The sequence below is a fragment of the Camelus bactrianus genome, chromosome 22, assembly GCF_048773025.1.
Source record: "Camelus bactrianus isolate YW-2024 breed Bactrian camel chromosome 22, ASM4877302v1, whole genome shotgun sequence".
In the NCBI taxonomy this organism is placed as follows: domain Eukaryota; kingdom Metazoa; phylum Chordata; class Mammalia; order Artiodactyla; family Camelidae; genus Camelus; species Camelus bactrianus.
Genome location: NC_133560.1, coordinates 29,059,886 through 29,072,455, shown reverse-complemented (window position 1 = coordinate 29,072,455; position 12,570 = coordinate 29,059,886). Strand labels below are relative to the sequence as shown.

Here is a 12,570-nt window from a genome sequence, read left to right as displayed (position 1 = left end):
AGCCTACAACTGATTGGATGCGTGAGGTCCAGATGCTCCTGCTGATTGGCCAACAGGAATAGCTGATCTTTCCCGGTCGGAGGAAGTAGTAGTTTAACACTGATTGGCTGGAAGCAATCCAGCCTCTACTGTCTATTGGCTGAAGATGAAATGGCCCTTCTCTAATTGGTTGGCGGGCTCCGCTCTGGTCCTATCAAGGAATCAGCCTAGGGGCACCCCGAGGGTGGAGCTAACCCTTTAGAGACTGCCACCTGGCTTCGGTGCTTTATATTCGCGGCGCGAGGTTGCTTCCCCGTTCTGTCCTGCAGCCGCATTGTGGTTAATTCTCCCGGGCGTCAGTTTCTCTCCTGGTCCCAGCAGCCGAAGCCTGTGAGTCTCTCAAGAGGGCTGGCCGCGGAACTCAATTTCCCCGCTCGTCGTAGTGGACTGGGCCCCCCAGTCCACAATCGAGTAGGCTATGTCCTCTGGTGGAGTCATTAGTTCTCTGAAAGTGGAAGTCTCCGGCCTCAGTTTCCCCAATTGCACCATGAGCTCTGGGTTACCACCCCCCTCCCATTTTAGGTGGCCTCGGGCCTCAGTTTTCCTAATGGTCCTGGAGGGCTGAGGGCTCAACTCCCTCTCCCGCGCGCGCAGGCAGAGTGCCTCGGTTTTCCAGTTTGCTCCAGAGGGCCGAGCCCCAACCCGCCCACCGGCGGTGACCAATGGCTGGGGCGCTCCCCGTTCGGGGCGGAGTTTCGTCACGTGCCGGGAAGAAAGAGCCGGAGGCGCACAGGGCTCGGGGCGCGGGGCGGAGCGGCCATGGCAGGTAAGTCGGGCTTGGCGGGGGGCCGGCTTGGCTCGGGGCGGGGTGGCTGGATCCGCTGAGGCCTCTCGGCCCCGCTGCAGCCTGTCGCTGCCCGCAGCTCCAGAGCCGCTGTCCCCAGCTGGGGGCGCAGGCGAGGATGCGCCCGATGAGGACGAGGATGAAGCGGAGGCCGAGGACTCCGAGCGGCCAGGGGCAGCAGGCGGCGCGCGCGGCGGCGGTGGAGGTGGCGGCGGCGGGGCCGGGACGGCTTGTTGCAGCGGGCCTGGGGGCGCGCTCACCAGGCGCGCGGTCACGCTGCGGGTGCTCCTTAAAGACGCGCTGCTGGAGCCCGGCGCCGGGGTGCTGTCAATCTACTATCTGGTGAGCGCCCCCCAGCCCCATCCCATCCCAGCTGGGGCGAAAAGGGGAAACTGGAGTCCAGGGTGTTCCATTGCCGCAGGCGGAGCAACGGTGTGGGGAGGGGAAACTGAGGCATGGACCATCCAGATCTAGCACGAGCCCTTCTGGGCGGGAGAACATTGTTCATCAAACACCCCATTCCACAAATGAGAAACTGAGGCTCACAGAGGACACTACTGCCTTCCTGGCTGTGTGACCTCTTTCTCCCTCTGTACTAGGTTCCCCATCTGCAAAATGAGATTTTCTTTTCCCCCGCTGGGTTGTATGAGGATTCATTGAATAAAGTGCTCAGCAGCATGCCTGCTGCACAGTAAGTGCTTTACAGGTGTTTGCTATTATTACTATTACTGTTACCATGCTCTTTGTGAGTGGGAGCAATTTATAAATTGAGCACCTGCTGTGTGCCAGGCTGTGGTGGCTGTTAGGGACACAGCAGATATCAAGACAGACCTTTGGGGCTCACAGTCCAGTGAAGGGAGGAGGGACATACCCATAACTGGACAATTTCAATCTGGGCTGATCAGGACTGTGATCACGGACATACAGGCACTGGGAGGCTGGAAGGCTTCCTGGAAGGGGTGCTGTAGTGGGAAGTGGGTGCCAAGCCCCAGGGAGCACCATGGGGTCAAGGAAGTCTTCCTGGAGGAGGGGTCTTGATGGGTACCAGATCCTGGGCTCATCCAACCCACTGTCACTGCAGGGGAAAAAGTTCTTGGGAGACCTGCAGCCAGATGGGAGGATCGTGTGGCAGGAAACGGGCCAGGTGTTCAACTCACCCAGTGCCTGGGCCACCCATTGCAAGAAGCTGGTGAACCCAGCCAAGAAGTCTGGCTGTGGCTGGGCCTCTGTCAAGTATAAGGGCCAGAAACTGGACAAGTACAAGGCGGCCTGGCTCCGGCGAAACCAGCTCCATGTGCCTGCAGCTGCCGCCGATGAGGTGCGTCCTTCAGCCTCCATCAGCAAGCCCTCCCTGACTCACTGTCGGACAAGGAGTGCGCAGAGAGAGGTTGTTGGAGCTGGGGACTTGAGGGATGAACTGGAGTTTGTCAGAGAAAGATGAAGGGAAGAGCTTTCCAGAGGAGGGAATGGCATATGCAAAGCCATGTAGGCCTGAAGCAACACATGCTGCTTAGGGAACCATTATTAGCTGATGCAGCTGGAGGTTCAGATGCCTTGGCAGCTGAGGGGGCTGGAGACTTTGGCAGGGATCAGATCTGGGAGGGTCTTGAATGCCATGGTAGAAACAGATATTCCTTAAATGTTCACCAGCTGGGTGAACTTGGCCAAGGAACCTCTCTGGGTTCCTAGTCTTAGTCATATGTAAAACAGAGATTATAATGGTACCCATGTGTATCAGAGATCTCTCCCTCCCTCTCCCTCCCTCTCCCTCCCTCTCCCTCCCCTCTGCCCCCCTCTCCCTCCCCCTCTCCCTCTCTCTGTCTGTCCATCCATCTGTGGATCTATATCTGGCTCCTAAGTCTGATATCTGTAGGACCACTGGCAGGCTGGAAACTTAGGCAGGAGTTAATGCTGCAGTCTTTAAAAGGCAGAATTCCTTATTTTCCAGGAAACCTCAGTTTTTGCTTATAAGGCCTTTCAACTGATTGGATGAGGCTCACCGACATTATCAAGGATAAACTTTATTGAAAGTCAACTCATTGTAATGTGAACCACATCTACCCAATGCCTTCACAGCAACACCTGGACTAGTGTTTGATTAAATAACTGGGTACTAGAGCCTAGCCAAGTCGACTCATAAAACCAACTTTTGCACCATGCCATAGGGCTATTAATTCAGCAAGTATTTAGTCAATGCCAATAGGGTGCTAGGCCCTCTTTTAGGTGATAACGATAAAGAAGTGAGCAAAATGAGAAAAAAATCCCTGCTTTCATGAAGAGTGAGACAAACAAAATAAGTAAAACCCTCTTATAGTATGTTGGAAGAAGGGAGCAGGAGCAGGGGATGGGAGTGGTGAGAGGAATAAGGTGGTCAAGGAAGGCCTCACTGAGAAGGTGACATTTGATCAGAGTATTGAAGGAGGAGAGAAAGGGAGCCATGAGGATTTCTGGAAAACAGTACATGCAAAGGCCCTGAGGCTGGCATGTGTCTGACATACTGAAGGCATAGTGAGGAGGCCAGTGTGGCTGGAACAGAGTGAGCAAGGGGAAGAGTGGTAGGAGGTGAGGACAGGGAGGGGACGGGGCAGATTGGGCAGGGCCTTGGGGGCCTTGGGAAGGACTTAGGCTTCTACCCTGAGGGAAGTGGGAGCCCTAGAGGACTGTGGGTAGAGAAGGAACAGGACTGGACTCAGGTGCTCACAAGTGCCTTCTGGTGGCTGTTGTAGGGAGGACAGACTTTAGAGGGGTGGCGAGAGCAGGAGCCAGGGAATCAGGGTGCAGGTGACTGCGCCGGTCCAGGTGGGTGATGATGGGGTCGACCAGATCAGCCACTGAGTGGGGAGGAAGTGGGTAGCTTCTGGTTAATTCTGAAAGTGGATCTGACCGGACTTGCTGATGGGTATGAAGTTGGCATTAGGAGATGTTTTGTTCTGATCAATTGGGTAGATGGGGTTGCCCACATCAGAGATTTAGTTATTCGGATAAAGCAGGTTTGAGGGGATGGTCGGGTGCAGGGTGGCCATGTTGAGTGTGAGACCCCCGTGAGACCCCTGCCTGGAGATGTCAAGGGGTAGCTGGACCCCAAGTCAGGAGCTCAGGGGAGGCCCAAGGCTGGAGTCAGGACTGTGGGCAGTTGTCTTGGGGGTAGATGGCGTTTGAACCCCAAGAGACAAGGCCACCTGGGAAGGGTGTGGGTTGGGGAGGAAAGAGGCCCCAGGACCCAGCCCTGGGCCAATGAAGGAGAGTGGGGAGGAAAGCCAGGTGAGTGCAGGGGTCCCTGAGGAGTTCCCAGGAGGAGGGGGACTAGTCGGGTCAGATGCTGCTGAGAGGAGGTGGGGGACAGAGACTGAGATGTAGCCATTGGGTTTGGACACTGAGAGGTCATCCCAGCAAGGGCAGTTTAGGAGAGAGCAAGAGGAGATGTTACTGAGAGAATCTGGTAAAGTAATCCACGCAAAGCTCTTGCTTGCTGGATGAATGGAGCAACGGCATATATTAAATGCTTTGCACACTCATTCGGCCACCCCTTAGGCCACCCCTGTGGGGCTGGAGGTCATTGTGCCCTGTTACAGATGAGAATAGAGCCCAAAGTCAGTTTGTATAGCAGAGGCAGGATTCCAACCTGCGAGACTGCCTCAGAGCCTAGACCGCCTCTGCTCACTCGCTCCCTCTGGTGGGCACCTCGGGCAACGGCAGGGACCTAAGGCTCAGGCAAAGCAAAGGTTCCGGTGGAACGTGAGGGGACGATCGGGAGCATCCAGCTGAAAGTCTGGTCACTGTCCCCCTAACCCCAACCCCGCCAGAGCCCGGCCAGCGAAGGGGAGGAGGAGGAGCTGCTGGAGGAAGAGGAGGAAGAGATTCTGACAGGAGTCTCAGCAGAGGACAAGAGTCGGAGACCACAGGCGAAGGGCCTCTCTGAGCCTGTCCACCGGGGTGAGATGTGTGGGAAACGGAGGACGCAGGGCGCGAGGGGGACAGAACTTAGGGGGCTGGGGGCAAATCTGGCTTTTCTTTTCCTTACAGCCCCCAAGAAACCTGGCTGACTCCTGGCCCCGCAGCCCTAATTTCACACTCTGCCTTACTTCTTAAGCTTGAATGCTAAATTTCTTGGTCCCACTGCCCTATTTCTTTATCTGGGGCCCAATTTCTTCATCATGCTTACTGATTTCCTTGCCCCCCTGCAGGTTTCTTTGCTCTGTTGCCTGATTTCTGCCCCTGCTGCCTGATCATCACCTCATTTCCTGAGTCTTTCATTTGATCTTTAAATCTCTTCTGCCCAGTTTGTTAACTTGCCTCCTGATTTCCCAGTCCAGCTGCCTGATTTTTAAGGCTGCCCCTGGAGTTTTTTCTTTCTTGGGCTGCCTGGTCTTCGTTTTCCAGTTCCTGGCTAGGGAGACACTGACACTGTCTTTTTTCTTACCTGTGCCCCCCACCCTCCTCCCGATCCCGCAGAGGCCACGCCCCCAGGGAAACGGGTGGAAAACAAGACACGTGTGCCAGTGCGCTACTGCATGCTGGGAAGTCGGGACTCTGCCAGGTCAGATGCACCCCATGCCCACCCCCCTACCCCATCCCCATCTTGTGAGCTCTTGCGGGTGTGGGGGGGGCACAAGAGCAGGGGTAGGGTGGAGATAAGACCTCAGACCTCACAGCTGGCCTTGCGGGGCTGGGGAGCCAGTCTGGGAATGAGGGAAGGGCCTGGGTGTTCCTGAGGCTGTGGGACCCTCCTGGCTCCTGTAGGAACCCTCACACCCTTGTGGAAGTAACATCCTTCGCAGCTATCAACAAGTTCCAGCCATTCAATGTGGCCATCTCCAGCAACGTGCTGCTCCTGCTGGTGCGTTCCCAGCTCCCACCTTGTCCCTTCTGAGCCAGGGCTCCCAGACCTGGGCAGGGCGGTGGGGTCCTCAGGGAGAGTGTCCCTGGAAGGTCAGCTCCACAAGGGCAGGGATCTTGTCTGCTCTGTTCACTACCAGTAAACAGTAGCACTCAATGTTTAAACAAAGGAGGAGGGGGGTGGGCTGACTCCCACACAATGCAAGGGCCCTGGCCCCCAGTTGGCATTGGGGCCAGGCAAAGCCTGAGTGGGTCTTCCGATGTCCCTCCCCTCCCCAGGACTTCCACAGCCACCTGACTCGCAGCCAGGTCGTGGGGTACCTGGGGGGCCGCTGGGACATCAACAGTCAGAGTGGGTATTTGGGCCCCATGGGCAAGGGGGTGTTTGGGGCCGGGATCGATGTCCACGCCTTCTCCCACCTCCGCGCAGTGCTCACGGTGCTGAGAGCCTTCCCCTGTCGGAGTCGGCTGGGGGACGCCGATACGGCAGCCACCATCGAAGAGGAGGTGAGGGAGCACACGGTGACAGGGCGTTCTGTGGAGGGCTGGTGGGGACACAGCTGTTGGCTACCACGTACCCGCGGCTAGCGCAGTGTCACCACTCAGCAAGGATGCAAATGAGAGTGAGTGAGTGCCGTGTGTGAGCGCCAGTCCCCGCACCTGTGACCCCCATGGTCCTACTTCCTCTGCGCCAGTGCGGGCCTCTTGTTTTCTGAGCCTCGGTTTCCACACCTGCCTGGCACCTGGTAAAGGCCCGATAAATATTAGCTGACGTTCTTAATATTTTCATAATGGTGCTTACTAGGCACCTGGCACTGTGCTAAGCGCTCTAGACCCACCTTCTGTGTCCCCGCAGAAGGCAGGCGGGGACTGGAGAACAGTTGTTTATTCAGCGCGCACGTTTCTCCTCCCACCTCTTCTTTTCACTTGCCTCTACTCGCTCTGCACCCAGGAATGCCTGCCCTATCTCTTCATTTAACTGCTGAGTGCCTACTGTGTGCCAGGCACTGCTCCTTGTGCTGGGGATACAGCAGTGAGCAAAATAACCTTTTGCCTTTGATTTATGATAGGTGCATCTTTTTTTTTTTTTTTCTTTCCAATGTATTTGTTGGACTCGTGAAGGTGGGCAGGATCTGTCTCTGTCACTGCTGTGTCCTCAGGCCTGGTACCCAGCAGGCGCTCATTAAATGTTGGCCACACGTGGGGCTGGATGGGTGCCAGGCACGCTGGCTGCGGGAGTGGTGTGAGTGCCCTAGGGCTGGTAGAGCCTCGGTCCCGAGCTGGCCCTAGCCGCGTCTCTGCCCCTAGATCTACCAGAGCCTGCTTCTGCGGGGCCTGTCCCTGGTGGGCTGGTACCACAGCCACCCGCACAGCCCGGCGCTGCCGTCGCTGCAGGACATCGACGCACAGATGGACTACCAGCTGCGGCTGCAGGGCTCCAGCAACGGCTTTCAGCCCTGCCTCGCCCTGCTCTGCTGTGAGTCCCATGAAAGGCGCGGGCGTGGGGCCCTGCCGACCACCAAACCCCGCCAGGCTCAGCCCCTTCTTTCTCCTCCCCTCAGCCCCTTACTACTCTGGCAACCCGGGGCCAGAGTCCAAGATCTCGCCCTTCTGGGTGATGCCGCCCCCTGAGGTAGGCGGGGCTGCTGGGGGAGGCCGGGCCGGGCGGCGTGGGCGGGGCCAGGAGGCTCGTGGGCGGGGCCAGGAGGCTCGTGGGCAGCACACAGCCTAGAGTCTGGTTCCGGACTCATTTGCGGAGCTGGGGTCTCAGTTTCTCTCCAAACATAATCGCGGAGGTTCCTGCGAGGGCCTGGGTGTGAAGGGTGTTGGAAAGGTGGGGGCTGCACCCGTAGCATGCTGCTTTTGCTACCAAGATGGTCTCCTTCCTAAGCCTTGTTTGGTTTCATTCCCTAAGTCCGTATTGGGATCAGAGATAAGCTTTGGGGGAGGCGGGAGAGAGTATAGCTCAGTGGTTGAGTTCAATCCCCATTAAAACCAACCAACCAACCAACCCAATTACCCGCCCTCCCCCCAGAAAAGCAGCTTTGTTAAGGAATTCCTGAGCCACGGCTACTCCTGCGTGTGTGGTGGTGGGGAATGCCACCCAGCTTCTCTAGCCGCACTGCCAGGTTCCCCGAAGGGCCATAAGGCTCTGAATCTGATCCTAGTGCAGACCCAGGCCTGAAGTATCCATTCTCTGATTCCTAGCCTAGCGCACTTCCCAATGTCCACTGCTGTCTTGGGGTGGGGGCTGGGGGTGGTTAGCGCTGACTGGCTCGTGTCCCTGCCAGCAAAGACCCAGTGACTATGGCATCCCCATGGACGTGGAAATGGCCTACGTCCAGGACAGCTTCCTGACTAATGACGTCCTTCATGAGATGGTGAGCTCACTCCTGGGCGGAGTGGGTGGGGGCCCCAGGAGGAGCAGATGGGGGCTGAGGGTGCCCAGCTGGACAGACCCCGGCTCGTATGACTCAGGAATCTGTGGCTGGATGCGCCACATCGGGACCCAGGGCAGGCTCCTCTTCCACTGCTGAAAATCAAGGGCTCTAAGAGTAGGTCCCAGACCCTTGCCCGAGCCCCTCCCACCTCCCCCTCCCACGCCTTCCTGGCTGTTCTGGAGCATGCCAGCAATGCTCACGCCTTGGCTCTCTGCACCTGCCACTGATTCTCCATGAGGGGACACGTGAACCTCAGGTGTTACCTGGGTGAAGGTTTTTAATTCCTGCTGTTAAACAGGCATTTAAACAGATTGAGCTAGTTGGTCACACCTGTGATTTCAGGGATTTTACTCTCGGGATGAGGTTAAACCAGGGAGTGGTGTCAGGGCTGTGTGGGTGTAAAGAATCACATTCAGTGGGCCGCCTTCCTCTGGCAGGGTTCAGTCTCCTCCGGGGGCCCTCCTACCAAGCTCCCTTATTTCTCCTCGGTGGGGGTGGTGCTGCTTGGCGGTTTACCTCCGGGCAATGCCTAGAGGCCACGGAGGGGCAGAGTAGTGCCTGTCCCACTTGCTGCTGCCCCCTGGCGCCGGGCCTGGGCAGGGCGGGAGCCCGGGCTCTCATCTGCGCCCACCCCGACCCACAGATGCTGCTGGTGGAGTTCTACAAGAGCGCCCCTGACCTTGTCAGGTTCCAGGAGCCCTGGAACCAGGAGCACACCTACCTCGACAAGCTGAAGGTGAGACTCATGCAAACCCCTCCCTGAAAAGATGATCTTGGGGAGCCCCCAAGTCTATATCCATGGGCAGTATGAGAAATAGTGACTTCTTAAGTGGTCCTGTGCAAAAATACTTTAGAAATGAACAGAGAGTCGTGTTTTATCACACATGGGCGGTGACAGCAGTAGAGGTCACCATCCAAATGCAGATGAAAAGGTAAAAGCCCCACATACCCCGTGGCCTGGGGACATCCCACCTGGAGAAGCTGCACTGGGCCCCCCTTCTCCCCGGGCCACACGCTGGGGTGCAGAAGGCAGTCTGATCCAATCCTGAGCCTTACGCACCAGCAGAGCTGAACTGAGCAGAGCGGCTGGTGCAGGAGTGAGCTTCCCTGGCTCACCGGCCCTACGGCTGGTCGGTGGGATATGTCAAGAGGGCTTGGCAGCCTCTTCAGTGCGTCTCCTTATCTCCTGCCTGAGAGTCATTCTCAGAAGATACTCCCCACTCCCCTTTGCAGAAAAACAGAATTTCACACACTTGCTTGTTTTGTTAGACTTGACAGCGACCAGGGCTTAAAGCTGCCACTGGTCACCTCCCACCCTGGCACTGGGTGGGAGGGGTGGGGGTGGCCCTGGCATGCAAGGGGGCAGTAAGGAGGATTTGGATTGTGTGGAGGAACCCCTACCTCCCAAACAATGACATCCGGGGCCTTCGAGATGAAATGTGCCTAAGAGGAAGGCACGGCTTTAGGGATACAGCCGAGAACCCCTCTGCCAGGCTGCAGCGCAGGGCCTCCAGGGCAGAAGCGCCCGCGCCACCCTGAGGCAGGCCTGCCTGTTTCAGATCTCCCTGGCCAGCAGGATGCCCAAGGACCAGGGCCTGTGCCACGTGCTGGAGCAGGTTTACAGCGTCCTCAAGCAGGGGAGCTGAGGGCGCCAGCCTCCAAGGACCGGGGCGGCCCAGGGCGAGGGGAACGGGCCCCGGTCTCTGCCTGCGGCTGTGCCGCCCTGTCCCTGCATGCCTGAGCTGCCTGGCAGCAGGGGCTCGCGTAATAAAGGAGAGAAACAAGCAGCCCAGGTGCGTGCGTCACAGGTGCAGGAGGGACGTCACTCGGGCAGCCACGGCCAGCGGGGTGGGGGGGCTCTCCCCGCCCGCACCAGTGACTGGCAACGACGGCCGTCCCTCCCAGGCCTGTATGGGCGCCTCGTGCCCTCGTTGGAGACCCTCGGGAGGGCCCGCCCTGCACCACAACCAGGCAAAAGGCTGTAGAAAGAGACATTTAATACTTTTTAAAAAAAATCAGGATTACATTTTGATCTGCCCTAGGCTGTGATGTCTGTTCCTCCTCCAAGTACTGGCGACCAGGGGGCCTTGGAGAGAAGCGGGGAGGGCCTGGTGATGTTGGGGACTTTACCGAGTCACCGGAGGAGGGGAATGTGAACTAGGGTCCCCTGTTTAGCCAACTTTTAGATGAGGCAAGAGGGGAAGTGAGTGCAGGGCTGGGGCCCTGCTGGTCTGGGCAGCTGCCTACCTTGGTCTGGAGGAGACAGTCTGGGCCACTGTCCAAAGGGTATGGTGGCCGGCTTCAGACAGGGAAGGGCCCGTGACCCCCAACCAAGGGGGCCCCAGTAGCCAGGGGTCTGCGAACATTCACTTATCAAAGTCTTTGTGCTTGACCTTCCGCAGAGTGGAGTCTGGACTGCCGTGGTCCCATGTGTGGCGTGTGTGTGTGTGTGTGCTGGTGGTGGCAGCTTGTGCCAGAGAGACACACTCCATGTGCTTGGCTGGGGGTGGTGCGGCGGGCATGGGTGTGGGGCTCACTGCCCTGCAGGAGGGAAGCATGGCCACCCAGGTGGTGAGGGGGAGAAGGCCTGTCTTTAGGGGACTCGGCACCTGAGGACCCCAGGCTCATCTCTCCCCAAGCCCCCAGCTGGAGGGAAGAGGTGAGGCCCTCCCAGGGAGGTGGCATCTGCAGGTATGCAGGGCTTGGGGAGCCCCGGAGGGAGCTGTGAAGGAGTGTCCTGGGGGAATTTAAGAGAAGGGTGGTGAGTCTCTTAGCCGCGACCCAGACCACTCAGACCACCCCGTTACACAGATGTTCAATCCTATCCTGTTGAGGGCAGGTCTCCCAGCAAAGTGGCAGGAGGGAGGTGGGAGAGGATAGGGCGTGGGGGTGTGTGTGTTTGCACGCGCGCATGCACACAAGTGTTGAAGGGGCCCACCTGCAGTTACCAGTCCCTAGAGGGGGCGGGAGGAAGTTAGTGTTTCTAAGAGCACCTTAGTGTGAGCCCTTAGTGGGCTGGGCTGGCGGGGCAGAACTGGTGAGCAGCAGGAAGGAGGAACACTGCCCAGCCCTCAAGAGGGCCACATGGAGTGGGGAAGGGAGCCCCCCACCACTGGGGGTGGCGCTAGTGTAAACGGGACCCCTGCTGTCCCTCTGGGCTCTGCCTCCTCCCCTCGGCCCCAGGAGCTGGCCGCCCGCAGGCTGTGAGCACTGCCCTCGCTGCGGGGCCGGTGGCATGCAGAGGTCTGGACGGAGGGGCAGGCGGGCGGGCCGACGCGTGGCTCAGGCGTGGTCACTGGGGCAGCGGCACCAGCACCTGCACGTAGCTGAGGGGGAAGAAGCCGGACTGGCCGTGCAGCATGCCCTCGTACCAGTTCTCGTCGATCTGGTTGGTCAGCGTGATGATGTCGCCCTCGTGGAAGCCCAGCTCCCCATCGTTCTCAGGCTCAAAGTCATACAGGGCCTTGCAACTGGGCTGGTCCAGGGGCGCTGGGGGTAGGGCAGGGGTAAGGTCTGGCTGTCACCTGCCCCTGCGGGTGTGCAGGGTGACACCACTTCCCCTCCTGCCCGGCCCCGGTCCGGCCAACTCACTGCTTCTCAGTTTCCCCCAAAGGAGACCCACTCCCTCCTCTCTGGCTCCCCTCGGCTGTCAGAAGGAGTAAGTGACAAGCAGGGGTTAAAGGGCTCTGTGAGTGGTCACCAAGATGCTCCTGAGAAGAGCTGGGGACGCCTGATAGCATCAGGATGACAGGGTGACCAGAACTGCATGGTCCTCAGGGTGCCACTCAGAGCAGAGGGAGGCCCAGGCCCCAGCTCCACTCCTACTGGAGACGGGGAGCAGAAAGACCCTTCCAGAGCAGATGAGAAGGCGGCATTAAACTGGGAGCAGGGCCTGTGCCTGCGGGGGACACTCACGCATGCTCCTGCTGCTGGGGGTCCGGACGGGCTTGTTGGAAGATCGGAAAGATGATGAATCTGCTTGCAGACAAAGCACAGAGGCGGGCTGAGAACACAGGGTGGGGCCTGGTGCCCACCCCTGGAGGTCCCTCTAGACGAGAACTCGCCCTGTGGTCTGGATGGATGGCAGGTGCCCCTGAAGGGGCCTAGGACACAGCAAACCCCTTCCAATTGTTACCTGAGATTTTGGGAGCCACAGTGCAAGGGAAGCCCCCGTTGGACTGCTCGGGCTCCCCGAGGTCCAAGGGCTCCCGCGGCCTGGGTTTGTACTCCCGCTTGGGGCGTGAAGAGGCTTCCCTCATCCTGCGTGTGGAAGGAAGCAGGTGAGCAGTCCTGAGCCCCCATGTGTCAGGGTCAGGGAACCCCCAGCTGTTAGTGCTGCCGCCCCAGGACCCAGGGAAGCATGCAGGAATTAGGGGGACACCAGGGGGATCCTGGGGGGACCCCAGCCATTTCTCCGAGAATGCCAAATGGTTGGGTTCTACTAAATCCTGAAGTGCCCTTGGTGGTGGC

The 12,570-nt window shown here is 58.7% G+C and overlaps 2 protein-coding genes across 9 annotated transcripts in view; one reads left to right on the top strand and one right to left on the bottom strand.

Annotated features, from left to right (window-relative positions):
* The first annotated feature begins 262 nt into the window (after nt 1-262).
* Nucleotides 263-10,137, top strand: MPND (MPN domain containing). Of its 7 annotated transcripts, none has more exons than XM_045504050.2 (13): nt 265-805; nt 903-1,165; nt 1,905-2,210; nt 4,627-4,756; nt 5,276-5,360; nt 5,564-5,660; nt 5,939-6,011; nt 6,090-6,166; nt 6,968-7,136; nt 7,222-7,292; nt 7,951-8,040; nt 8,744-8,836; nt 9,594-10,137. In XM_045504050.2, exons 1-13 carry the CDS (start codon nt 799-801, stop codon nt 9,744-9,746), a joined length of 1,614 nt encoding a protein of 537 aa, XP_045360006.1. In that variant the 5' UTR covers nt 265-798; the 3' UTR covers nt 9,747-10,137. The 7 variants fall into 7 exon arrangements, with proteins under 7 accessions (XP_074207165.1, XP_045360008.1, XP_045360006.1 ...); XM_045504051.2 differs by having other exon boundaries at nt 268-805; nt 1,905-2,141; XM_010966727.3 differs by having other exon boundaries at nt 272-805; nt 1,905-2,141; nt 9,660-10,137.
* The window catches only part of SH3GL1 (SH3 domain containing GRB2 like 1, endophilin A2), a 30,101-nt gene continuing 27,611 nt past the window's right edge, over nt 10,081-12,570 (bottom strand). The window contains exons 8-11 of one of the 2 annotated variants that reach the window (XM_074351067.1): nt 12,236-12,360; nt 12,016-12,075; nt 11,472-11,589; nt 10,081-10,837 (exon numbers count right to left, since the gene is read on the bottom strand). In XM_074351067.1, the coding sequence (XP_074207168.1) occupies nt 10,474-10,837; nt 11,472-11,589; nt 12,016-12,075; nt 12,236-12,360 (667 nt within the window). In that variant the 3' untranslated portion in view covers nt 10,081-10,473. Of the gene's footprint in view, nt 11,590-12,015; nt 12,076-12,235; nt 12,361-12,570 lie in introns of both variants that reach the window. The other variant, XM_074351068.1, reaches the window with a different exon arrangement.